General features: G+C 36.7%; 2 protein-coding genes across 20 annotated transcripts in view; one reads left to right on the top strand and one right to left on the bottom strand.

The window, feature by feature from the left end:
- Nucleotides 1–7,973, bottom strand: part of LOC107595142 (centrosome and spindle pole-associated protein 1-like) — a 38,383-nt gene extending 30,410 nt beyond the window's left edge. For 2 of the 7 annotated variants that reach the window (XR_001610237.1, XM_016285475.1), the window contains exons 1-6: nucleotides 4,405–5,036; nucleotides 4,216–4,288; nucleotides 3,967–4,070; nucleotides 3,675–3,755; nucleotides 3,257–3,352; nucleotides 2,381–2,712 (exon numbers count right to left, since the gene is read on the bottom strand). Coding sequence is in view for 6 of the 7 variants with exons in the window: in XM_016285475.1 (XP_016140961.1) it covers nucleotides 2,381–2,712; nucleotides 3,257–3,352; nucleotides 3,675–3,755; nucleotides 3,967–4,070; nucleotides 4,216–4,288; nucleotides 4,405–4,479 (761 nt within the window). In the remaining variant the exon portion in view is untranslated. Of the gene's footprint in view, nucleotides 1–2,380; nucleotides 2,713–3,256; nucleotides 3,353–3,674; nucleotides 3,756–3,966; nucleotides 4,071–4,215; nucleotides 4,289–4,404; nucleotides 5,042–5,065; nucleotides 5,175–5,196; nucleotides 5,538–7,954 lie in introns of those variants that run through there. The other 5 variants (XM_016285478.1, XM_016285477.1, XM_016285476.1 and 2 more) reach the window with 5 other exon arrangements.
- The window catches only part of LOC107595141 (lisH domain and HEAT repeat-containing protein KIAA1468 homolog), a 53,727-nt gene continuing 32,614 nt past the window's right edge, over nucleotides 5,914–27,026 (top strand). For 4 of the 13 annotated variants that reach the window (XM_016285470.1, XM_016285467.1, XM_016285469.1 and 1 more), the window contains exons 1-9: nucleotides 5,918–6,665; nucleotides 13,284–13,373; nucleotides 18,498–18,569; nucleotides 18,723–18,778; nucleotides 18,886–18,999; nucleotides 19,088–19,279; nucleotides 19,616–19,713; nucleotides 21,736–22,011; nucleotides 24,882–24,957. In XM_016285470.1, coding sequence (XP_016140956.1) covers nucleotides 6,209–6,665; nucleotides 13,284–13,373; nucleotides 18,498–18,569; nucleotides 18,723–18,778; nucleotides 18,886–18,999; nucleotides 19,088–19,279; nucleotides 19,616–19,713; nucleotides 21,736–22,011; nucleotides 24,882–24,957 — 1,431 coding nt within the window. In that variant the 5' untranslated portion in view covers nucleotides 5,918–6,208. Of the gene's footprint in view, nucleotides 6,666–13,283; nucleotides 13,374–18,497; nucleotides 18,570–18,722; nucleotides 18,779–18,885; nucleotides 19,000–19,087; nucleotides 19,280–19,615; nucleotides 19,714–21,735; nucleotides 22,012–24,881; nucleotides 24,958–27,026 lie in introns of all 13 variants that reach the window. The other 9 variants (XM_016285471.1, XM_016285466.1, XM_016285463.1 and 6 more) reach the window with 7 other exon arrangements.

The following is a 27,026-nucleotide window of genomic DNA, read 5'->3' as shown; positions in this document are numbered from 1 at the left end:
TGTCTTACACTAAACACACCTGATCTCTGCAGCTTTGGCCAAACTATTACGTCACATATACACTGAATTAAAGAGCCTGGCTGCAGGGCCATCAGAGGCTTTGAACCTCCCCATCAACACCAATCAATACAATCCCACTGACAGAATGAACAATAAATCCAGCTGATCCACCAAAATCAGCGTTTCCTGTCTCTGTATTGTTAGAAACCCTCAAGTAGAAAAATCCTACAAAAGACATGAAATCTTAAAGGTAAAATGAAGGCTGAAAACCATCATGACTTTCATTTTTTTTCCACTGGAAAGGCAGCAAAGTGATAGTAGGGTTTATAAATACAGACTTCTGCTAGAGTAATTGCCACTTCAGCTATTTGATTTACTGCCGTTTTATTTTCAGTGAAAGATTGGCTTTAAACCCCAATTACTCTAATTGCAGATCAGTACTTGAGTTTAAGTGCAGTTAGGTTCTGTCTATTCTCCTGACAGCTGTCTTCATTGACTGTATCTAGTAGGAAAGATGTCAAATTTAACAGAGATTACAGCCTGTACAACCATTCTACTTTCTACATTGGTTTTATTTGGCTCTTCAACTGTTCAAGTTATTTTTATTTGAATGTTGCTATGGTGATGATAGTTATTTTTTGCAGATATTGTCGGTTTGGTTGAGGCTGTTAATTTGACGTCCTCTACAAGTTGTGAAAAACACCATCTGCAAATGTTGCATCTTGATATTATTGTAAAAACCCATTTATGCCTTCTCTGCTTAAACCATCTTCCATTTAAACATTATATTGCACTATAATATATTATATATATATATATATATATATATATACAATGTGATTTATAATTCATTACAAAATTCTAATAATATAGTATTACTTTATATATCTGTTTATTATTGTATTAAACAGAAATGCTCAAAAGATTGGAATAAATTATTTTTTTAATGTGCATATTAGAATGATTTCTGAAGGATCATGTGACACTAAAGACTGGAGTAATGCTGAAAATTCAACTTGAATCACAGGAATAAATTATATTTTAAAATAGAAGACTGTTCTTTTAAATTGTAATAATATTTTACTAACATTTTGGATGCTTTTGGATCCGAAATGATTGAATTGGTCTCTTGAGACCAGAATATGGATTCCCAGACGTCTCTATTTTGTAAATATGGGCCCTGGAAGAGGTTAAATGAGTTTATTTTGCTTTGGCTACAGTAGGTAATTCTAGTGGTGACAACAACCATGCATGTCACTTCTGCAGGCTGCGTCATACTCTGTGAGATAAAGTGTCACTCTTTTCACAGCTTTTGCTGGCTCTGAGACACTTGCATGTTATTTCTCCTGCTCTTTTTCTAGCAAAAAATCACTCATTACTAAATGAAAACTTAAAGTGAAGACCGGATTATTTCAGGAGCCTTATCACAAGTCCATAGTTTTTGAATGTTGGTGCTACTTCTGCTATATTTTCACACTTAAAGCAATATAATTTGGTATTCCTCTTGTACCATTGTCCTCTTTTATACCAAGAAATAAGTCACCTGGCAGTTCTCTCCCAAGTGGTTCCACTGCTGCCAGCATTAAGTCTTGAGTATGATTCAGTGGGCTATTTAACACTTTTAATTGTCAGGAAATTACTTGTCTTTAAAAGTTTTGATTCAATATACTTACCCGTTGATCAAAAATAGCCTTAAACCTATACACTTTTTTTATTTTTATATTTAGTAACTTTCAGGAGGGTGTACTCATTTTTGCAACACAACATTTTATCACTTTGATAAGAAAATCTTATTTTGCTGAATAATTTTGGCATTCTTCTTTGGTAATTGATCAAGCAGGCTTGTTGGAACATCACATCTCCAAAGAACCCTAACATGTCTTCTAAGTAAAGAGTAATTGCTGAATTTGTTAAGTTTTAGAGGGGGTGTACTCATTTATGCTGTGCACTGTGTATATATACTGAACAAAATTATAAACGCAACACTTTTGTTTTTGCCCCCATTTTTCATGAGCTGAACTCAAAGAACTAAGACTTTTTCTATGTACACAAAAGGCCTATTTCTCTCAAATATTGTTCACAAATCTGTCTAAATCTGTGTTAGTGAGCACTTCTCCTTTGCCGAGATAATCCATCCACCTCACAGGTGTGGCATATCAAGATGCTGATTAGACAGCATGATTATTGCACAGGTGTGCCTTAGGCTGGCCACAATAAAAGGCCACTCTAAAATGTGCACATGGGCCTAATTATAACCTATCTAGACGGAAGTCCCTCAAGAGAATATTATTCTTATTATGTTTCCTCAAATATAACCATATCAACTTCTGAGTGCCACCAAAATAAACAGGACACAATAGAGAGAACATGTAAGATGCACCTGTGAGAGCTGTTGTCATATTTTCCTCCTCTCCTGGTTTTGCCCGTGTCTTCCTGTACATTTTTGTGCCTCTCCTTCTCTAGAAGCTCTATCTCCTCATCAGAACTGGTGTGATCTCGGTTAGGGCCTCCCCAGCGATCCGGCGTCTCTCCCCAGCGTCTCCGTGGCCTTGATAACTTAGGCACTCCGGAAATGGGCTCAGTCAGAGTGGCAACATCCCTTTTTGAGAACACGGTGTTCTCCGGGCTCTGACTGGCCTTTTGCGCTTGTACCTCTAGAGAACCAACAGGGTACTTTGGAGTAATAGAGCCAAAACGATCTCTCTCCAGGGCCTGACAGAAACATGATCAACATATGCTGAGGATTCAAGGAGAGGTTCAAGTCTACAGAATTTTAAAAGAATAGTTGAATTGAATGATAATTTGCTGAAAATTCCACTGGAGGAAGCAATTTTATGGATAGAGTATTTTAGCTAGGCGATGGTTTAAAGTTAAAACATCTCAGTGGTGCATTTGTTTTTTTACAAACATGCCGCTTCTCACTTCACAAGATGTTAATTGGTGGACTGGAGTTGTGTGTATTACTTGCAATGTTTTTATCAGCAGTTTGGACTCTCATTCTGACGGCACCCATTCACTGCAGAGGATCCATTAGTGAGCAAGTGATGTAATGATACATTTCTCCAAATCTGTCCCGTGAAGAAACAAACTCATCTACATGTTGAATGGCCTGGGTGCGTAAACTGTCAGCAAATTTTCATTTTTGGGTGAACTATTCCTTTAAACTGTAGTTCAATAAGGACATTAGTGAAGATTATTTATTAATGTAGATGTATAGGTCATATATCAACAAAATAATTCTTTATTTCATTTAAACCTGTAGGGTAGTTGAAGTTTTTCCTATTTTCTGTGCTCCCTCTTGCCCTCGGAGAAACATATTATATTCCTTGTTCCTCTCATCCTGCAGCTTTTCCTGGGTAGAATCACAAAACTGTTACATTAATAGTGTACTGTTACATTTCTATGGTAACAATAAACAATTATTCATAGTATAAGACCTCTTTTACGACTGTACAAATCTCAAATGTGTACGCAAAACAGATCTGCAGTTCAGCAATAAACTGGTTGCCACTAGACACCTTATCCAGCAAGCAAATCATTTTTCATCTCCCTGACGGCTTGCCAAACAGTAAGGATGGGTCTTTGTGCAACGGATTGAACCAGGTCATGGCACCAAATGCAGAATTTGCTCTAGTGATGCCTACGTTTACAGATGGACAACAAACACATTTTACCTTCGCTGATCTCCGTTCTTTTATGGGGAGAGACAGCATGTGGGACTGTGGAAGTGGATCAGCAATAATTTGATTTTTTTTCTAAGGAAGAAATAGAAGAAACTAATTAAAACTTTATTAAAATAAATAACTTATTTAAAATATATATCTGATTAACAAACAGAAACAAACTATTATGTAGTTTAAAAAAAAACATCAAAAGAGAAACAGGTGTGCAAGTAATTTTTTATTATATAGGCCTGTTTCAGATGTTTATAGAAACGTTATATTATATCAGAGGAGCATAGTGTACCTCAGACATAAAGTGTCGGTAATCAAGGCGTAGTTCTTGCTTTAACTTCTGCTTTTTTCTTTCATATTCCTCTCCAAGAGGTAAACTGAGGCCAAAACTTTCTTCTGGAAATAAGACGACAATATGAAACATCTTCAATGGCATTTTTAAATAAGTGAGAAAGAACAGACACTGATTTTAAAATGTATCATCCGATATCAAGTATTGAATATATGAATTTGACTGAAATTATATTGAAATATATCCTGCCTTTGGTCTGTTTGGGGTGAGAAGGTTGTTTTTTATTAGCAGGCTTGATGTTCTCCTTGTTACCAAAACTTGTCTATGAAAGAAAGACAAGTAATAAAACAATAGCTTGAAATATAAATACATAAAATGATCATGTTTTAACACACAAACAAATCAAGCAGCACTATTTCTATTAGAAATTAAACTTACCTTCATTTCCATGTAAGGCGCTTCTTCGGTGTTCGCCTTTCTGTCCTCCATAAAGTTGCTGATGTTGACATTCATATTCTCCCAAACCAGACTCGGCAGTTAATAAAAAGCTCTGGACAAGACAGAAGCCGTTATCAGATGAAGCTCTTATCAATAACACAAGAGTGAATATGCTGCTCTCTGGGCATGGAAATGAAGAAAGACTGTGTTTAGAGGAGGAGATGGAGCGGATGAGTGCAGACGCTGCAGACGCTGGGGTTGTTAGGCAACAACTCAACACAACACACGCGCCTCAACCTCCCACTCTTCAGACGATGGCTGTGTGTCCCAAAACCTAGAGATCATCGGATCCAAGACAGCATTTCTGAGCGGCATTCAGAATCTTGCGCCTTATGTGGAACTACTGCTACTAACTAACATTAACCACTCAAAAGTTGTTCTCACAGCTGACTGATATACACTCAAAATTTGTTCTCACAGCTGACTGATATATATTTCAAAATAAAAGTCCTATTTTTACTGACTGCCCTTTCAAAAAATGACCATGGTAACCATAGCTCCGTTACATAAACACTAATTCAAAAATGTTAACAGAGGAAAAATATCAAACGCTATCCACATAGCATCTGGTGTAGCTTGGTGCATCAAGAGCAAAACAGACCTTTAATGAATAGATGAGATCCATGCATGTGAACTGCTCCTACACTTTGCCACAGAACAGCAAAAAAATATTTATTTGTCTGTTTATTTAATTAAGTAATATATGTGCATCACTGCATAGAAGTCATCTACCTGCAAATTAGAAATGAATGTACCATATGTGACCAGAGAGCCAGAACTGAAAACATGCTATGCTTGGTTCAGTCCAGCAGATGGCACAAACAAATGTCTGATTGTGTATAATCACTAATAAGGTTGCAGCCACGTGAACATCTACTGATGGCCAAACAGATGCAAGGCAAACATGCTGGAAATCTGATTTATATCAGCTGTTTCAGTTGAGATGAGACTGTCATGAGATGAAATATCTGTCTGTTTCAATGCTGATGTGTTGATTTGTCTTTATCTTGAATTGTGACTTCAAAGTGCTATTAGGATATTTCCTAATTCCTCATACGAAATGCATAAGTGTTCCAGGAAAGGTTCTCTAAAACAGGTGTAATTGCTAAAAAAACAAACAAAAAAAGACTACAAACATGGTCTAACATTAAAAGAACAACAGACAGACAGACAGATAGATAGATAGATGGATATATAGATAGATAGATAGATAGATAGAGACAGAGACAGACAGATAGATAGATAGATAGATAGATAGACAGATTAAGTGTTCCAGGAAAGGTTCTCTAAAACAGGTGTAATTGCTAAAAAAACAAACTTTTAAAAGTCTTTAAAAAAAAAGACTACAAACATGGTCTAACATTAAAAGAACAACAGACAGACAGACAGATAGATAGATAGATAGATAGATGGATAGAATAGATAGATAGATAGATAGATAGATAGATATGGCGTGCGTGCTGTACTGTTTTGAGTTTGATAAATAAATATTGACTTCTTATGTTTTCTCATTGGATCTTCTCACTTCCGCTTGGCGGATCCAGGCTAATCGAAGTGCATGACGTCATTTCCGCTTGTGTCTTGGCAGGGAGGAGGCGGGGTGCTGAAATGACATTCGGCCCCACCAACCAAAGCATATTTCCCGGAGCCACGGTGATTAGGATCAATAAAGCGCTCTTGACATCCGTCTAGAACGACGGAGACACATATTTGCCAGATAGCTGGCTAAACACCTTACGGCAAAATGGCGGCGGGTACTGTCAACCCGTTTAACGTGAGTGATTCGGAGGAGGAAGCGGAGCAGAGGCAGGATGGCGCGGACACCGAGCGCAGCCCTAGTGATGAAGCGCAAGGCCACAGACTCGTTCCCTTCTCCCCGCCGGCGTACTCCGAGCCAGCCGCTCTGCTGTCCAGCAACCGAACCAGCCCGAGTGCGGACGGTATCCCCGCGTCGGCCGCGGCGGTGGCTGGGATCGGAGGAGGAGGCGCGGAGACTCGGGTGTCGCTTGATGCGATCGCCGCGCAGCTGCTCCGGGATCAGTACATCCTCACGGCCCTGGAGCTGCACACCGAGCTCCTGGAAGCCGGACGCGAGCTGCCTCGCCTGCGGGATTATTTCTCCAATCCAGGCAATTTCGAGCGGCAGAGCGGAACTCCACCCGCGTGCAAAGAGCAAGGTGTCGGTCCTGGAGGTCCGCTCAGTAAGTCATGAGATAATATGTTTATAATGTAGGTCGAACTGCAATAAAGTCTAGTCTTCCTGTATGAAGTAATGGACGTGTTTCAAAACCTACGAGACTGCATATGCTAGTCAAAAAGCATTTCAAACCAGTCTAAAATGGTCTCATAACCTGGTTAGACTGGCAGGTGTTAAGGTTTTGGACACTTGTCAGCTGGTCGACGAGCTTAAACTAGCTGAACTCCACTTTGGCCAGTCTGGAAAACCAGCTAGACTAGGTAACCATCTTAGTCTGATTTAAGTTGTGTTTTTTTTTAACAGGACACCTATTTAGCACCTAAATTAATGCCCAAAATGCTTTCTAGGTAGGCAGCTCACTAGGTTTTGGAGCTGCATACCTAGTTAGCACAAACAAATGTACAAAGTTCAAGTTGCAAACTTGCTATCTAGTTAGGCTGCTTACTAGGATTTGTAACAGGATACCTAGTTAGTACCCGAATTAATAATCTAAAATGCTGTCTAGGTAGGCAACTCGCTAGGTTTGGGAGCTGGATACCTAGTTAGCACATAAACAAATATATAAAATTGCTATCTAGTTAGGCTCCTCACTAGGATTTGTAACAGGATATCTACTTAGTACCCAAATTAATCAACGCACTCTTTAAACAGCCATAAAATACACCAACACTGCAGCTGTTCAAACTAGTACTCTAGCTAGACTACCTGTTAATTTCATATTGCAGTTTACTGTGTTTCAGTCTAATCCATTTAAGTGCAGAGGCTTGTTGGGGAGGCATTTTTAGGGCTGGATTGTGTCTTTGTTGTGTGATGTGATGTGAAGTCTTCCCACTGACTCCAGCTGTGCAGGTGCAGGATAGAAAGAGGAGAAAAAAAGATGCTCATATGAGGGGTATGTAAAACCTGACTGTGTGCAGTGATACATGGGATTGATGTACTTTGTTTGGTGTAATCAGGAATTCCTTTCGTGTTCTGTTTCTCTTATACCTTTGCTCCTAAATGAAGTTTCTTATCTGATAGCCTGCACTCGTCTGCCTCTTGCTATTTGCCTTTCAAAGCATGACGTTGGGATTTGTTTTTCTTGATTACTAGGTTGCATGTAGTTGCAGTGTGGATTGAAAATTGCTAAATTGTATAGTGTTGATCATTTATGAAATACTTTTTTTGATTAAAGATCAATGACATTTTTGCAAGACAATCAAGCCTTTGTTAAAAGGAGCCATTTCAGGTTACAAAAAAACCAATAATCTAAAGTGAAAGCAAACAATTAAAATTCTGTCATCATTTACTTACCCTCATGGTGTTCCAAAGCTGTTGTCTGTCTTCTGTGGAACACAAAAAGAAGATATTTTGAAGAATACTGGCAACCAAAATGTTTTGGTTATGATTGAATTTTATTATTTGGACAAGATAGACATGTCTCAAAATAGCTTCTTTTATGTTCTAGAAAGAATCTCTTACAGTTTTGCAACATCAGGGTGAGTAAATGATGATATAATCATCTTTTTTGGGTAAGTTGTCCGTTTAAACCCCACCTTAAAAATGTTATTGACCAATCAGCTGTTGCCATTTACCATATAATTAGGCAAGCTTTTGTTCTGTGCTATTGCAAGTTAGATGTGTTTGGACAGTTATAGAATATTGCATAAATTATGGGGGGAAATGTTGTCAGCTAGTGACACAATGTACCCAGGGAGGATTTTTTTTTAAATTTTTTGTACTTTTTTTAACCTTTAAAATAAGTTGTGGATTAAACTCTAACCCTCATTTACAAATGAACATTTATAATATCAATAAATAATGTTAAATAATAAACAGTTTAATAAATAAATAATGTGAAAAATATAGAATCTTTTTTATTACAAAATAATAACAGTGGCCATTGCAAAAACATTGACGGCCAATCAGAATCCACCTGACTCAAGCTTTTTAAAGTAGCGCACACACAAAACTGTGTGTGCACTTATAATAAACAGAAAGTTATCGTTCATTGGTGTGGATGCTAAATAATATAGTTATCTTTATAGTTATCGCTCTTGGTGTGCACAAGCCTTGAATCATTGTTTCATACAAATCTTGTATGATGACAACCTAATTGAAAATTTCTGTGTGGTTGCTGAAGCTTATGGAATGATTGCAGGTATTCTACAGGTTGATTGAATGAGGAAGTACTGATCAAATATTAGACTGAATGCTTTCAAATCTGTCCTGGTTGTAATTTATGCTTTTAGCAGACACTTTTATCCAAAGCGACTTACAGTGCATTCAGGCTATACATTTTTTACCAATATGTGTGTTCTCAGAGAATCGAACCCACAAACTTTTGCGCTGCTAACGCAATGTTCTACCACTGAGCCACATGAACTGATTGTATCATAGTTATTCTTCAATTTTTATGTGTGGTGTGTTTGCGTGACTGCCTGGCATAAGTGCACATCAACTGCACATTTTCTCCGCCTGCTGCTGACTGAACATGTGGGTGGGCATGTTGAAATGGCTTTTATGCAGGCTTATTCACGGTTCAAAACAATCATTAATCCATCTAATCAGCTGCCTATTGCAAAGAGTATTATATCTGAATATTTGTCCCGTTTCGCATGACAACCATCTTTCCTAAATCTGATATTAAGATTCGTAAAATTGCATGTAGTCCTGCAACCTTCCCACTGTACATGAAAACCTTAATTTGTTTTGTAAAATGAAATTGTTATAAATTTCTTGGTTTTACGAATTATGCTGTCAAAAATAAAACCATACAAATTTTAAGACCTATAAAAGTTCTAAAAGGATGTTTCCCCCCCTGGTCATTCCATAGAAGAACCGCCTTGGGTTCGACAATGAATGAACCTTTCAGTGAACAGTTCTTAAAATAACCTTTTTTTTCTTAGTGTGAAGAACATTTTAATCATCGGAAAAAAGGTTTTTGTTTTTTTTTTTCCACGAAAAAGGTAACATCAAAACAAGAGATTTATGTAAAGGAAACATAAATCCACTAAAGGACATGGAAATGTTCCATGGATGTTAAAGATTCTTCATGAAACCACCGATGCTAAAGAACCTGTATTTTTAAGAGGACCAAAAGACGGGATGTGACCTCATCAGCTGAGTGCAGTGTCCTAAGTGACACCGTTCTCCAGGGAGAGGGGGATGCTATTGAATTTAGAAGACTAGACCTGGGTTGCCTGTTTGTGTTGGTTTTTTTAAACAGTGTTTTTTTCAACTGGGTTACTTAGTCTGCATTGGAGGCTGAACCGCACTTAACTGGCTCTTAAATACATGCCTAATTGCTATTGACTTGGTTCTAGAACACAGAGGTTTCAGGAGCCACAGGGTTTTATTAGCATTATGGCACTAACCCCCTCCCCAAAAGAGGATCTGGCAACCAGCTGAGAGGGAGCAGATGGCTCTCAACCACGCTTCTGTCACATCATTGCAGGAAGAGACATTATCAACACCTCACACGGTCTCGCCAATATTTTATCCTTTGCTAGATAGACGCAGCATCTGCTTGAGAAGCGTTTCAGGGATGAAAGGGCTTCTGTGTGTTTAGGATGTGAGAGGATTTGAAGCAACGCTGAATGAATATTGTAAACTGTATGATGCAGACTTGATTGGATCAGTTTTTGTAAAGCAGCTGTCGGGCTGTCATCAGGATCTAGTTTACTGCACAATTAACTGTGCCCCCACCGCCCCCAGCCTATTCATTGAGCTCCGAATGACACACAGCAAACAGACCAGAAGACACCATTAGGCCTTATGCAGCCTTATAAATGTATTTAAAATTTCTACTGATTCTTACTATACAATATTCTGCAAATCTGCATTGACCTACTGCCTAAATACGCACTTACATTAGCACTTACATTATAAAGACCTAAAATTATCGACCACATTGTCATTGTAAGTGGTAAAGCTCACTGAATGTTTTTTTTATCAAGTAAAATCGAAACCGTATGTCAGTCAATATACACTACTGAACAAAATTTTGGGATCAAGTTGATTTTTTTTTTAAAGAAATTAATTATTTTATTCAGCAAGGATGCATTAGAATGTGATCAAAGGTTACAGTAAAGACGTTTATAATGTTACTTACAAAGGATTTCAATTTTAAATACATTCTGTTCATATGAACTTTTTTATTCATTAAAGATTAAAAAAATATCTCACGACTTCCACAAAAATATTCAACATTGATAGTAATAAGAAATGTTATTTGAGCAGCATGTTTTATGAAGGATCATGCAGATCATATATTAAAAATTGTCATATTTTACAGTGCTTCAGTTTTTACTGTGTTTTTGGTCAAATAATGTTTTGTGAATATTTATTTTATTTGTATTTATTTTATTTTATTATTATTGTTATTTATTTATTTTATTGAATGTTGTGACCTGTGCTATGCTATTATGATCAAACCCCATTTTTGGCTTCTACATGGTAAAAATGCTGCTTTCATGGGAAGATGGTTTGTTGCACTTCTATGGTGCATACATATAGTGTAGCTGAAATGAAAAAGAGGGAGCGTTTATGTGGCCCTGAAGGTGTGGCTTTGATTTTTAATTATTGTAGCCATTTGCTTTGTAGTTAATGCTTAATTTATGGATTTTGGCAACCTGTGTCTAAAAATAAATGGCTCCTTTTTGTATAAACAGTGTCTTTCTAGCCTAGCGTCACTACCTCAGATTCCTGAGCTACTAAAATAACTTTGTATTGCTAATGCAAAACACTTAGTAGCCAAATTCTGATAGGAGATGTGAAGTTCTGTGTGCTCAATGATGAGAAGACACAAAAACTCCCTTTGATGTTACCTTTTTCATGGAAATCAACCTACGAATGGTTGACTTATAGTTTTTGCATATTAAACTGGAAAATAAGAAAGTGTTTTGACATCAAACAGATTATCATTTCTAATTTTGTGTTGATTATGTGAACTTTACCACACAGAAGCAAGTATGTGTGCATATTTATCGCTTACGAGTCACATGACTCGCCTGACACATTGAACAAGAGCTTTTCAATATCTTTCCTTGAAGAAAGCATCTTACGCATAGGTCAAGCTCACATATTGTCTTCGCAGAACCACCAGCCCCTCCCTGTCAACCAGTTTGACAAGATGTTTATTCAGCACCGCTCTGTGGCACTCTCACATGTTGGATCTCAGCATTGTCATTCAAGTCACGCCCAGAGAGAGTCACAAAACTGTTCCCTCATCAATACTTCTCTGTCCAAGGCTGTGATAGGCAGATCCACTAATTTAACTACCAGAGTGTCATTTGACATTTAGCCAACTGCATTTATACAAAATGCAAGCTTACGTTGGCATGCAAACACAAAAAAAATCACCTATTTGAAGGCCAGTAAAATTTCTCATTTTTATTGGTGGTCACAGGACTGAGTGCATGAGCTTTACTGCCATCATGTGACACATGCTCAAGTCACTGTGATATTTAGCTTGAGTGAAATAAAATGGTGCCATGAGAGCACAAGCATTTAAAGAGGCCATATCATTTATTATATTTTATTTGATTTTACTTATGTAATTTATTTTTCCCAGAACTACATTTGCCTATGCTTGTCTAGTGTTTTGTGCCAACAATCATTAAATTCACTTTTCATGGCCATTTTCCGAAAGAAGAGATGGCTTATTTTATTTTATTTTATTTTATTTTATGGAGTCTTTTTTAGAGCCCGACCGATATGGGTTTTTTGGGGCCGATACCGATATTAGGGAGTAAAAAAGGCCGATACCGATACTTTCCCATTCGTGTGTCCAAACATTTGACTGGTACTATATATAGAATACAGTATATACATAAACAGAATATATATACATAAACACTTTTTTTGCAATGATCACTCAAATGTGGTGATCAAACACTTATAATGGTGACTGTTAAATGTCCTTACATATCTCTATTTAACAATAAACTTGCGACGAGTGCCATGCACAAAGTAACGGGGTGTTAGTTGTAACACACGTGGTTTGAATATTTATTTTACCATAGTAACATTTAAATTCTGGCTTAAGTAAAGTTAATGAGACAAATCTGCTATTATTTTAATCTCCAATCTGTTAAAACAATTGTATATATGTATATATATATATATATATATATATATATATATATATGGCCTTGTCCCTTTAAACATATGCTAATAATGTGGAATCTGTAATACATAGTTTAGTTCCTGAACACTATTATTATTATTATGTGGTCATTCATCTAAAATCACAAAAATAAATAAATGTGGTTTGTTACTGAATAATGTTACCATGCCAGTGTACACAACACACTACAATCACTGGTGTGCAGAAATGGGGGAGTCCATGTGGGGGCTTGACGTTGGCAATATTTTTCTATCTTCCCTCCAGCAGTGCAGACAGACGGAGAGATCTGTGCTTCTTGAAAGTTTTGGCCTACGTAGAGCCTATTCTCTATAACTGCTGACTGCTTTAGTTTGCCGAAACAAATCAAAATGTCACCACTTTACTTTCAGTAAATGCTAGTTTAGTGTTCTATCTAATAAGGGTGTGGGTAGAATATGAAACCCTTTAAGATGGGTGGGAAGTTGGGAACCACTGAATTTAACATCCATTTTTGGTTTGGTTGTTTGTTTCCAGATCGAGCTGGCAGCATCAGTACATTGGACTCCTTGGATTTCGCCCGTTATTCAGATGATGGCAACAGGGAGTCAGACGAAAGAGTGGCAGGTAAGGAAAATCCTGCTGTCATATCTATCTATCTATATATAGAATTAATGACTACAGCGTGAGCACTCAGTCCTAATGATCATATTTGAAAATCACATGATTTTGCATACTACGATGGGACAGTTGGCTGCTAGTTAAATAAATTTTCCTCAGCCACAGTGACTGGTCATGTGGTTGGTTTTAAACACGTAAGTGTTCTTGAATTCCAACTTCGTGTCATACGATACTTTTAATAGTGGAAATCTTTAGTCTGTTTAATTTTAAACATTTTGCATGCACTTATCATATTAGACCACAATTGACAATAGGCAAATTTTCTGTTTGCTAATGCCCTGAATTTCCAAGAACACAATTCCGCAGTTACAGTACATGGCCATTTTTTAGGCAAAATGAGAAGGAATTGGCTTTACTGGACATTTTTCTGGAAACTATTAGTGGTTCAGTGGCTTGTGTTAAACTCTTTTATGAGAGGCGATTTGGTCAGTGTTACCGTATATGACACAAGATTCTTGGCATTCATGATTGATGTGAATTCACATGGGTCAAACTGTATGGTTCACTGACCGCTTTCATCAGCGGTCTGGTAGATGAGTGGTCTCTATAGATGAGTAGGAGGGTTAACTAATAGCCCGAACGCTAAACTTTTTGGTCTAATTGGGCTGTACTGACAATAACTATTTTGCTTTCCCATTTCTTTCCAAGCAAAAGGTTTTCTGGCTCTCAAGTTTCCTCTCTTGTCATTTCCCTATTTTGATACTTGCTTGGCTAGGTTGCCATACTGTTCCTTTAGCTTTTTCTGTTTCATTAGCTTGAGTCCCTCCCAAGCTTCAGATTCCTACATTATCCTGGCAGATATTTTTCAGACCGAAAAGTGTTGTTACTAATAATTCCTGTGAAAATTCACATCTCCTACCCTCTGCCAACATAAAAAAAACCTCCTCAGAGCTTAGCTGTCCACAAATATTTGTTGGCTACTGGTTTAACAGTGAAGTCAATGAATTGTTTACAAAGTATCAGCATTTCTGCTATCCAGGGATATATTTTGCTTGTGACCTTTTTAAATTAACTTTTTCTGATAGTAGTATTAAGGTCCGTTCTCACCAAGGCTGTATTTGAAAGCTTTGAATAAAACAAAGCAATTTTAATGTATGAGCTTATTTTATTTCTTTTAGATATTTTACAAAATCTTTTTTTTTTATTAAATTTTTATTTTATATTTTATTTATTCATTAGCTTTTCAGAAAATGAATTTTTTTAGTTGTAGTTAAAGTTGTTAAATATTACATAAAATTGTTTGTAAATATGTGACTTTGTCACTTTAGACTTGGTGAGAACAGGCCTATAGTGTAATAAATAAGCATTAAAGTAAATAAGAGCAAATACAAATTATAAATATATCTAATTGATTTTAGGTAATGGGTATTTTTCATGCGCTTTAAGGTTTTCTGTGCTTCTTATAAGTGTGATTTTGTTGAAAGTGAATTATGGGTAAGTAGAAAGCCTAAGGAACCGTGCAGCAGAATAAGATTGCTTTGTACAAAATGTCACTTTTGCACCCCAAATTGGGCATCTGCTCCCAAATCTTGACCCCTTCAGCGATGAGCACAGCCCTGGCTGTCTGACCTGGGGTTTATTGGCTGTCTGATGGGTCTCTATTCCAGTATTTCTCTTTCCAATACTGGACCACAAACCATCCAGGCAAGCACACCTTTGCCACCTCTTTTTTTTTTTTTTTTTTTTTTTTTTTTTTTTTTTTTTTTTCTTTTTTTCCCATTTTTTTCGCAAAAAAAAATGTTTTTTTTTTTTTTGCTTGTTCTTACATTTTTCCATGAGTTGATCAGCAGCATAAGTGTCTTTGTCCCATTTGAGGTCTGCTTTCTCTTAGCTTTTTCCTTCCCCCCCCATTCTTTTGAGTTTTTTTTATTTTATTTCTTTCTCTTGTGTTTGAATTCATCTTAATTTTTTTCCTTCCTTCTTTATCTGGCCCTGTTCGGGTAGATGGTGTTCCAGAAAACATTTTAGGAAGCAGAGCTTGTGGGAGTCCCACCTGCTTATCATCAGTGCACAGTCATGCAAAGTGTCCTGTGCTCTCCATGCTTCTGTTTCCTGGTGTCTCTCGGTGTGTCTTAATCCGTTTCCTAGTTCATACATACACTGCCCAAGGATTTCTAGGGCTGTCCTATGATCGCAGTTGTTCCAGTACACTGAAATGTTTGCTTCCTAGAATTGCATCCTAAAAATCGGTGAGAATCAGCTGATTTTTTAAATGTTATCCGATACCAGAAGAATATTGGTCATTACATGTTGTATTTTAATGCAAGATCATCAGTGTCCCAACTGTTAGAGGATCAAAGTGCTTCTGATCCCAAATTTGGTCTTCACAGTATGCTGATTCCCGTTTTAGAAATTAGCGAGCGGAAATGAGACACAGCCTACAGTGGGGTAGGCTGCGGGGTTTCGCATACACTAGTAAATTTTTTCCAATTGAACAACTGTTTTACAACAAAGATCAAATGCAAACAACAGGTGGTTTTTGCTTGTTCTTACATTTTTCCATGAGTTGATCAGCAGCATAAGTGTCTTTGTCCCATTTGAGGTCTGCTTTCTCTTAGCTTTTTCCTTCCCCCCCCATTCTTTTGAGTTTTTTTTATTTTATTTCTTTCTCTTGTGTTTGAATTCATCTTAATTTTTTTCCTTCCTTCTTTATCTGGCCCTGTTCGGGTAGATGGTGTTCCAGAAAACATTTTAGGAAGCAGAGCTTGTGGGAGTCCCACCTGCTGATCATCAGTGCACAGTCATGCAAAGTGTCCTGTGCTCTCCATGCTTCTGTTTCCTGGTGTCTCTCGGTGTGTCTTAATCCGTTTCCTAGTTCATACACTGCCCAAGGATTTCTAGGGCTGTCCTATGATCGCAGTTGTTCCAGTACACTGAAATGTTTGCTTCCTAGAATTGCATCCTAAAAATCGGTGAGAATCAGCTGATTTTTTAAATGTTATCCGATACCAGAAGAATATTGGTCATTACATGTTGTATTTTAATGCAAGATCATCAGTGTCCCAACTGTTAGAGGATCAAAGTGCTTCTGATCCCAAATTTGGTCTTCACAGTATGCTGATTCCCGTTTTAGAAATTAGCGAGCGGAAATGAGACACAGCCTACAGTGGGGTAGGCTGCGGGGTTTCGCATACACTAGTAAATTTTTTCCAATTCAACTGTTTTACAACAAAGATCAAATGCAAACAACAGGTGGATTTAGATTTTGGTGTATTTAGGATTTACATTGGTATATATTTGGGATTGTTAACTGAAAAGCTTTTTGTAGACCATCTAGTTTTATTTAAACAGAAGTGTGTAGTTATTTTTTGTCCATTTTAAATTACTTTCTCATATTCCAGCTTAGACACTAGTAAGCCATTCAAATATTGATTCCCATGAAAAGTCTCTATGGTGCTGCCAAAACATTTCTCTGCATCCTGAACGGGTCTAGCCAATGACGTGAGTTAGGGGTGGGGTAAACTGTTTCTAGTGTTGTCAAAAGTACCGACTTCGGTACAGTTGGTACTGAAATGTAAAAAAATGAGCAGTCAAATCAGCGGTGTTAAGAATCCACTCAAATGGTAGCGGGAAATGAACATTTTTTAAAGTGCCCCTATTATGCCATTTCCAATATTGCCTTTCATGCAGTGTGTAATGCAGCTGTATGTGAATATAAACGATCTGCAAAGTTGTATAGCTGAAAGTGCACGATAAATAAAGTTATTGTCTCCCAAAATAAAGAATTGACTCTGAACAGCTGAAACGAGTCGTTAGTAATTCGAATTCCACTTCTGTGACGGCTACACGTCACGGGATAACACATTTGCATAATGTGCGCCTATGTTCTACGTTGGCCGGCCGCGAACAACTTGACCCCACCCACAAACACGTCATTCTACTTACAACTGATTCTCTAATCTTGGCGAATTCAACGTAGGATTCACAAGACGCTTGCTGTTGAAAGATGTATCATAGTCCTGTTTATTTGGACCAGCTGTTCCACTGAATCACAACCTGTAAGTATGATAAATAATAGATGTTTATATTTTCTATAGACCATTCAAAATACAGAACTATTGAAATAGGCGTATCGTTTCCGAAACGCGCTGTACGTCGTAGACCAATCACAACAGACTTGGCCATCTGACCAATCAGAGCAGAGCAGGCTCACGGAAAGGAGGGGTTTAGAGAGACTGAATCTTTGAACTGCTTCGAACGAATCGTTTGAGAATCGCTGGAAAATGAGGTGAAATTAAATGCATATTTTGAGAAAATGAAAGCGTTTTTTTGACCTTGCTTGCATGTAATCCTATTGTAGGAGATTCCCAAAACTATATTAGGAACCGTAAAAATGGCATAATAGGGGCACTTTAAATTTCAGTACCGACTGGTACCAAAGTTGGTACTTTTGACGATGATTAGGCCCATCCCAAATGGCACGGTTTACATTTTGTTGTCTGCTAATGTAGACTTGATGTTGGCGCACAATTTTGCAACCCAAAATGACAAACAGGACTCCCTTTGGTCATGTGAACTTTATGGACACATGTAAGCGATTGCTGCTAGATGGCAAATGAACTTAAAGTACACTATTTAGGACAGGCCATATAATTTGCAACTCTTTGATGACGCTAGAGGCACAGAAATTACACACTTTAGCTTTAAAGTCAAAAGGAATTTGACGATCTAAAGGAACTTAAAAAATTGTGAAATATTTAATTTTTTTTACCGTTCATCCAAACAAACAAACAGACTTTGATTTTCTCTAAATCCCTGGTCAGACAGCAGCTAGTGAATTTGCGAGAAAAGAAAACCCGAAGGAAAATAAATGTGTAAATATTTTCATGATCTGGCATCTCCTCCAGCAACCTCTGCTGCATGTGTTCATTAGATCCATAGCGTGCATGTCCCTGTTTTGGTTCTGCCTCAGCTTCTTACAAAAGTTGTTTTTTCTTTTCTTTCTTTTTTGTTTTTTTTTGTTTTTTCATGGCCATCCTTTGTTCTTTTTTCCCCCTTTTGTTTTGTTTCTTTGTTCCCCTCTCTTGGTTGGATGCCTGTTTGTGTGTGACCCACTTCCCCCTGGTCCAGTTCTGGAGTTTGAACTGCGGAAAGCCAAGGAGACCATTCAGGCTCTTCGTGCCAACTTGACTCAGGCTGCAGGTGGCGTACTTTCAACTTTTACACACTTCAGTTCCTTCTGCTATAGGAGCTGCTCTCATTCCTAAAGGCAGTTTGTAATGTCCACCATAAATCAAATTCCAGCTCACTCGTTTTTCTTTCTCTCTGTTTCTTTCTTTCTTTCTCTCTGTGTAGAATGTGAGATTCCTTCTCAAGAGAGAAAAAACTACAAATCCAGTCCTGAAATTCAGGTTACCCTACTTTTCATTTTTTTCTCTCTCTCTCTAATAAGCTCATTATGAACAATTAGTTTGAATCAATCTACATGATCTTAATTTTTTCCAATAATTTTTTTCAGGAACCTATTCGCCCTCTTGAAAAGAGAGCCTTACATTTTTTAGTTAATGAGTATTTATTGAAAAATGAATATAAGTTAACGTCCATCACATTCTCAGATGAAAATGATGATCAGGTAATATTTTATGAATTCCTTTTATACATTAATTATTCAATTTAGTATTTTATTTCTTTCTAGTACTTATGATATTTTATATTGGCAGGATTTTGAGTTGTGGGATGATGTGGGTCTAAACATTCCCAAACCTCCAGACCTATTGCAGCTCTACAGGAACTGCGGGAACAGCCTGCCGTTGCATCGGGATACTGTGGATGTGGCGGTCAATGTAGACCCAAATGACTTGCCAGGAGACTATTTTACCCAGGAACCTGTGCAGCAAACTGAGGCTATACAGGTATTTACATATAGGAAGAACTGTTTACAGGAACATAGTTTTCCAATTAATTCTGTTTAAGCCTTTATTCTGAAGTAAAATTCTGATTAATGGCATATGATAACTTATTTTAGTCACTTTCCTAAAACGTGGTATATTGGTTTAATCCGATTAAGGCCATCAGGTTAATGCATTTACATGGCTCTCAAATCCTAGTAACCCCATGTCAAATATCTATTCAAAAGGGATTTTTGATTAAACATGCTGCTCTAGGGTCTAAAATGTGATTTAGAGTGGTCTTGGGTTTCTCTGGTCAAAAATATGCCAACTTTTAAGTCATTTCAATGTTATCCGCAGCAGCAGCAAGAGGAAGTGATTCAGGAGCTGGAATATCAGATCAGCCTGCTGAACAGTGAGAAACAGAGTCTGGCTGAACAGATTAAAAAGCTCCAAAGGTAAGAGTCATTACCTGCTGCCTGTGGGCCAAATTCAATCAGAACCATCAGAAACCTGCTGGTGAGCCTGTATAATCAGAGCTCAGAGCAGCGACCTGTGATTACTGTCATAATTAATATCTGCAGGGTCTGATCTCGTCAGCTGCTGTTTATAAAAATCATATAAAAAATTTTTTTTCTGTAGTTTATTAGTCACGATTCCCTATGATTTTGATGCCGATCAGTTAACCTGCTAAACTAATATGTCACTAAACCATATTTTGTTATAATTATATGGAAGTAACATGTACTGGATATTATACCATATAACAACAATACCATATTTAGTTATTTAAAACTAATATAGTTTTTTAATTGTCAAAGCGTATATGTGTTATAGGATTTTATTTATACATTTATTATTATTATTATTATTTGCATTTACATTTAGTCATTTAGCAGACGCTTTTATCCAAATTGACTTACAAATGAGGACAATGGAAGCAATCAAAATCAACAAAAGTGTAATGATATGCAAGTGCTATAACAAGTCTCAGTTAGCCTAACGCAGTACACGTAGCAAGGTCTTTTTAAAATTATATAATAAATAAAAAGCAAACCGATAGAATAGAAAATAATAATAATAATAATAATAATATAGCAAGCTAGTGTTAGAGGCCTTTTATGCTTTTGTTAATTGTATAATAAATAAAAAGAAAACAAATAGATAGAATACAAAAAGTTAGTGCATTTTTTTCTTGAAGAATAGAAGTTAGAGGGACAAATAAAGATGGAAGAGATGTGTTTTTAGCCGATTCTTGAAAATGGCTAAGGACTGGGATTGAGTTGGGCAGGTCATTCCACCAGGAGGGAACATTTAATTTAAAAGTCAGTGAAAGTGATTTTGTGCCTCTTTGAGATGGCACAATAAAGTGACGTTCACTTGCAGAACGCAAGCTTCTAGAGGGCACATATCTCTGAAGTAATGAATTTAGGTAAAGGGGTGCAGAGCCAGTGGTGGTTTTGTAGGCAAACATTAATGCCTTGAATTTTATGCAAGCAGCTATTGGTAGCCAGTGCAAATTGATGAACAGAGGTGTGACGTGCAATCTTTTCGGCTCATTAAAAATTAAAAATGCTGCTGAGTTGTGGATTAATTGTAATTATTATTGAATGCGTCAACCACACAAACCACACTACTGTTCAGAAATTTGAAGATGGTCATCACCAATGCTGAGTTTATTTGCTCAAAATTACAGTAAAATCGTAATATTGAAATATTATTACAATTTAAAATTATGTATTTTAATATATTTTTTAAATGTTAATCATTTCTGTGATGGCCAAGCAGAATTTTCAACGTCATTACTTCAGTCTTTAGTGTCACATGATCTATCAGTAATCATACTACTATGCTGATGTGGTGAATGTACTGCATATATATATATGTGTGTGTGTGTGTGTTTATAGACATTTTAGAATTCTTCAATAAATAAAAAGTAAAAAAACAGCATTTATTTTAAATATAATTTTATTGTAAAATTATAAATATTATAAACTGTCAATTTTGATCAATTACCAGCATCCTTGCTAAATAAAATAAAAAATCTTATTGACCCCAAACTTTTGAAATTAGTGAAATATATATTGTGAAATTACTGGTATTTTCAATTTGTGTGTATATTATTTATATACCCACCCAGTGTCTTTTATGACTCCAGTAGTCTAATGCTGTGTTTTCAAGCGCTCTAGAAACTGTCCTCCTCCCCCTCCAGCTCAATACACTCTCATCATTATGACCTTCTGCTCTCTGACATTTTTCAGCATGACATTTACGTTTCCTAGCAAGAGATGAGCTCTACATATCTTTTTTTTTAAACTAGTTTTGTTTTAATTCATACTTTATCTTCTCTGTCTCTTTCTTCACTGTTCCATCTGTTTGCTACAACACTACTGTATATTCACTTCTATACTTGCATTTCAGCATTTTAGTGCATTTTGCACATCACTAAATGTAATATATGTACCTTTGTGTGTGTGTAGTGATATCCAGGCGCTTCAGAGGAATGTTTCATCAGAACCCACATCTAAAGAAGACTCTCCATGTGGTAAACCCCCCCTAGACAATGGACAATATTTGGATATACGAGGGGTCACAGAAACTGACAGCTCCTCGGATGCCAACACTACAAAGACCTCAGCCACTACTGCTACTACTGACTGCACTGAAAGCACCACTACTGCTACACAACCTCACAGCAAACTAAAGTCTCAGAGTCAGCAGGTTAAAACCTCTGTGCAATTTGACCAGCCCAACAGGTGAGAACCTGCGCTTCTTTATTGCAGTGGACACTCTTATGATATAAAAAAGGAGTTGATGAGATGCACAGATACATAAAAAAACTTCTATTAGAAGTGAAATCTTAGTGAGCTTTCTATTTAGGCCATATTTTCGGTGTAATAGTCACTCCTAATATGAAAGCTTTCCAAACATTAAGCTGCAAACTAGCCGTCATAGAGCTTTGATTATTTGAATGGTTGCTGTAGTGTTGCTTTATGGTTTCTGATATGTTTTAATTGGTTGCTAGGGCATTGGTAGGTGGTTGCAAGGGTGGTTACTAGGTGGTTGTATACCATTCCAACACAAAGGAGTCAAATTCCATGTCTCTATGATTTTCTGGTTGGCGTTAGTAAGATTTTTGAAAATATTTTTAATGCTTTTTTTAATTAGTTAATATATTTGGTTACACTTTATTTTAAGGTGTCCTTGTTACAGTGTAATTATACATTTAAGTTCTGAGTAATGTTAATTAACTACATGTACTTACTATATGGTTAGGATTAGGTTTAGGGTTACTTGTATGTAATCATGCATAATTTATTGTTATTATAATAGTAAGTACATGTAACATGTAACAAGGAAACCTTAAAATAGAGTTGTACCTTATATTCTATTAAACAAAGAATCCTGAAAAACAAATAATGGTTTCCACAAAAGCTCTAAGCAGCACAGCTGTTTTCAACATTGTCAACCGGGTTATTATAGGTAACTAAATATATTTGTATAATAAAAATGTTTATTAATTATATTACTATAAAAAAGTAATAATTATTATTTTGATTTCAATTGCTAAAACAACGTTTTTCACTTTAACTAAAATATCTAAAACTGAAATAATGAGTTTATCTCAGTGATACTAAAATTACATTTATTAATAATACAAAGAAATGTTTCTTGTGCACCAATCAGTATATTCAAATGATTTCTGAAGGATCATGTGACACTGAAGACTGGAGTAATGGCTGCTAAAAATTCAGCTTTGTCAGGAATAAATTGTTTAAAATAAAGTAAAATAGAAACCACTTGTTTTCAATTTTAAAAATATTTAAAAATATTACTGTTTTTTCCTCTGTTTCTAATCAATTAAATGCAGTCTTGGTGAGCATAAGAGACTTATTTCAATAGCATGAAAAAATCTAACCAGCCCCAAACTTTTGAACAGTAGTGTACAAGTCTGAAGGATTTTTTTTATTGTTTGTTTTATTGCCTGCCAGATGGAAACTCAACAAGTCAGCTACTGAAAAAGTTAACAGTTAGCGTTGCTCAAGTAAATGATGCCCATGAAAAGTATTTCATATGAGTCATTTAAAGGGCTAGTTCACCCAAAAATGAAAATTCTGTCATTAATTACTCGCCCTCATGTCGATCCAAACCTGTAAGACCCTCGTTCATCTTCGGAACACAAATTAAGATATTTTTGATGCCAGCAAGGATTTAAAATAAAGTAAAATAGAAACCACTTGTTTTCAATTTTAAAAATATTTAAAAATATTACTGTTTTTTCCTCTGTTTCTAATCAATTAAATGCAGTCTTGGTGAGCATAAGAGACTTATTTCAATAGCATGAAAAAATCTAACCAGCCCCAAACTTTTGAACAGTAGTGTACAAGTCTGAAGGATTTTTTTTATTGTTTGTTTTATTGCCTGCCAGATGGAAACTCAACAAGTCAGCTACTGAAAAAGTTAACAGTTAGCGTTGCTCAAGTAAATGATGCCCATGAAAAGTATTTCATATGAGTCATTTAAAGGGCTAGTTCACCCAAAAATGAAAATTCTGTCATTAATTACTCGCCCTCATGTCGATCCAAACCTGTAAGACCCTCGTTCATCTTCGGAACACAAATTAAGATATTTTTGATGCCAGCAAGGATGTTTACATTATCAAAGCTCAGAAATGTAGCAAGGAGATCGTTACAATAATCCTTGTGACATCAGTGGTTCAACCGTAATTTTACGAAGCTAAGAGAATACTTTGTGTGCAAAGTAAACAAAAATAACGACTTTATTCAACAATTCATCTCCTCCGTGTCACACTATAGCGCCATTTTGGAGAGTATCACATACGTAAACAACGTATGCTGTTCTGTGTCAGCACCACCGTACGCAGATACACTGTTTATGTTGTTTTCACTTTGATCTGAACGTAAATAATGTGTCCGCGTACATACGTTGCATACGTTGTTTACTTACGTGATACTCTCCAAAATGGCGCTATAGGGTGACGTGGAGGAGACGAATTGTTGAATAAAGTCATTATTTTTGTTTTCTTTGCACACAAAAAGTATTCTTGCAACTTTGTAAAATTATGGTTGAGCCACTGATGTCACATGGATTATTTTAACAATCTCCTTGCTACGTTTCTGAACCTTGATTGTGTAAGATTTCTTGCTGTCTGTGGGAGGGTTTGGAACAACATGAGGGTGAGTAATTAATGACAGAATTTTCTTTTCTTTTCATTTTTGGGTGAACTATCCCTTTAAGAGTCAGTAACCTATTCTCTTTGGATTTTATTTTAGACTGTAAACAATAAGGCAGCCCTCCCATTTTTTTTAACATGGCTGTTATGGCACTAGATGGCAGCACTGCATTAAGCACCATTGCAGTCCTCGTCAAGTCGTACTGCAGTGCTGACTGGCTCCATATATTCCATTCATCATCATTTTGCACATCTGCTCCGAATGGACTTTTACCCCACGAGGCTGATTCAGACAAATGACCCTCTCCTTGTTTTGACTGTTCCTATATTAGCATTTTGCTCTGTGCTGTGGAAAGCTGGGCTAATATGTTGAGTTATTGGTAACCGGAGGTGGAGGTGGATTGTTAAATCATGTTTTGTTTGCTTGTGCAGAAAGCTGTCTCCGGCCTTCCACCAAGCACTTTTGTCCTTCTGTCGAATGTCTGCTGACAGTAGGCTGGGCTCAGAGGTGAGTGGGATCGAATAGCATACAGGTCGAGCCGACTGTTGCTATAGTAACGAACGCAACTTTCATCGCACAAGCTCTTTACTTTCAGTTTTCATTCTTACATTCAGCATTAACGGCAAGCCGTAAGCTTTCAACTTAACTGTATAGCCTACATGCATTTTAGACGCTTATATTATGCTCTAGCCCCGTCCATGCAATGAATGCACGTTATTGAATGAGCGGGATTTTTAGAACATTAAAATTGCTCAGATAAATTCAGTGGTAGGCTATGATACATATTCATGTAGCCTATTACAGTGGTTCCAAACCCTGGTCCTGGAGGCACCCCAACACTGCACATCTTGCATATCTCCTTTCTCTGACACACCAATTTCAGGTCTTGGAGTCTCTACTAATGAGCTGATGATCTGAATCAGGTGTGTTTGATTAAGGAGACATGCAAAACATGCAGTGTTGGTGTGCCTCCAGGACCAGGGTTGGGAACCACTGGCCTATTAAACTCCCAGTGATAGCGTGCAAATATTTCTGCCCATTTTCGCTCGTTGTCATGCCTCTGCTTTTCTGCAACAGACTGAAGCCACGTGAATTCAGTGCGCCTTGCATTGAGCAAATAAAAGAAAAATGGTGGAAGAGAAACAATTTTCTGGTGTTATTTTATTATTGTTGGGGCAGTCTCCAGCTATATCTTAAACTTCTCAAAATACAGTCCGCTTCAGATTGGTTTTAATCACTGCATAAAAAAAATTAACACAGTCTTTATCTAATTCTGATTGGATGGGCAAGATAGTCATTTGGGTGGGCTCAGCCCACCCCTGCCCATGTCTGGAGCCGGCCCTGGTACAAAAGCACAAGCACATGTAGAGTCTACTTGTTGTGACAATCAGAGAGATAGTTCATCTAAAAATCAGTCAGTCAGTCAATATTTACTCACCCTCATGTGCTTTCAAACCAGTATGACTGACTGACTTTCTTATATGGAGCACAAAAGGAGAATTGTTTTAACTTTTGAATTGGATGTGCAGTTACAGTGAATATGGCCTGCAGCTTTTAAGGTTAAAAAGGTTGAAAAAGCACCATAAATGTTTCATTAAAAAGCTTTATATGACTCATGCATTGTATTCCTGTAAATCTTCTGAAGCCATACAATAGCTTTGTGTGATAAACAGACCAAATACGTAGTTATTCACTGAAAATCCTGAGATCTGTCCATGAACTCGAAGTAGTAGTAGCCATTTTTATTTCTTGAACAAATCTTTCAAAATGTCATGATTTTTTTCAAGTCATCATTCTTTCAAAACTTTCGAAAGTCAAATCTGTTGCGGTTTTCAATTGATCCGGCTCACGAAACCAAGTCTGAATGATTTCTTCATGGATCAAAATGATTTAGGGTTTATAAATCTAAAAGTTTAAAAAATAATTTTCAGACATTGACAAAGCAGTAATTAAAATAAATTAGTGCTCTCAAACGATTAATCGTGATTAATCGCATCCAAAATAACAGTTTTTGTGTACATAATATATGTGTGTACTGTGTATATCTATTATGTGTATATATAATTGCACATACAGTATATTCTGAAAATATTTACACACACATATATATATATATATATATTTATATTCATATAATTTATATTATATATGAATTAGGGCTGCACGATTTATCGAAATATCGCAAATGTAAATATCGCAATATGCATATCGCAACGGCGTGCAATATCATTATCATTTTAATAATAGGCTACTTAAATCAAAACGTTGCAAAAGGTCAAAGTTTTAGTTCGACGCATATAGCAGAGAATTGCTTAACGATAAAAAGAGTTATTAACTGCAATAAGTTTCAGAAAACAACTCTTTGCCATCTCGTCTTGCTGTCTGACAGACTCACACCTGAAGTGCGCGCACAAGCCGCATCTCACACAGTTCTGCCGCACACGTGCAAAGCTCGCGCACACTCAGAGAGACGCGTTTCAGACCAAGTTGATTCGTCTTTTGCATCTCCTCCTTATGTTTGAACAGACACATACATACAGAATTATGTCAATAGTACCCGTCTCGACGATCATTCT

The sequence above is a fragment of the Sinocyclocheilus grahami genome, unplaced genomic scaffold (genome assembly GCF_001515645.1).
Source record: "Sinocyclocheilus grahami isolate Dianchi unplaced genomic scaffold, SAMN03320097.WGS_v1.1 scaffold197.1, whole genome shotgun sequence".
In the NCBI taxonomy this organism is placed as follows: domain Eukaryota; kingdom Metazoa; phylum Chordata; class Actinopteri; order Cypriniformes; family Cyprinidae; genus Sinocyclocheilus; species Sinocyclocheilus grahami.
Note: the sequence above shows the minus strand (reverse complement) of the source record. Positions and strands in the feature narration are given on the sequence as shown.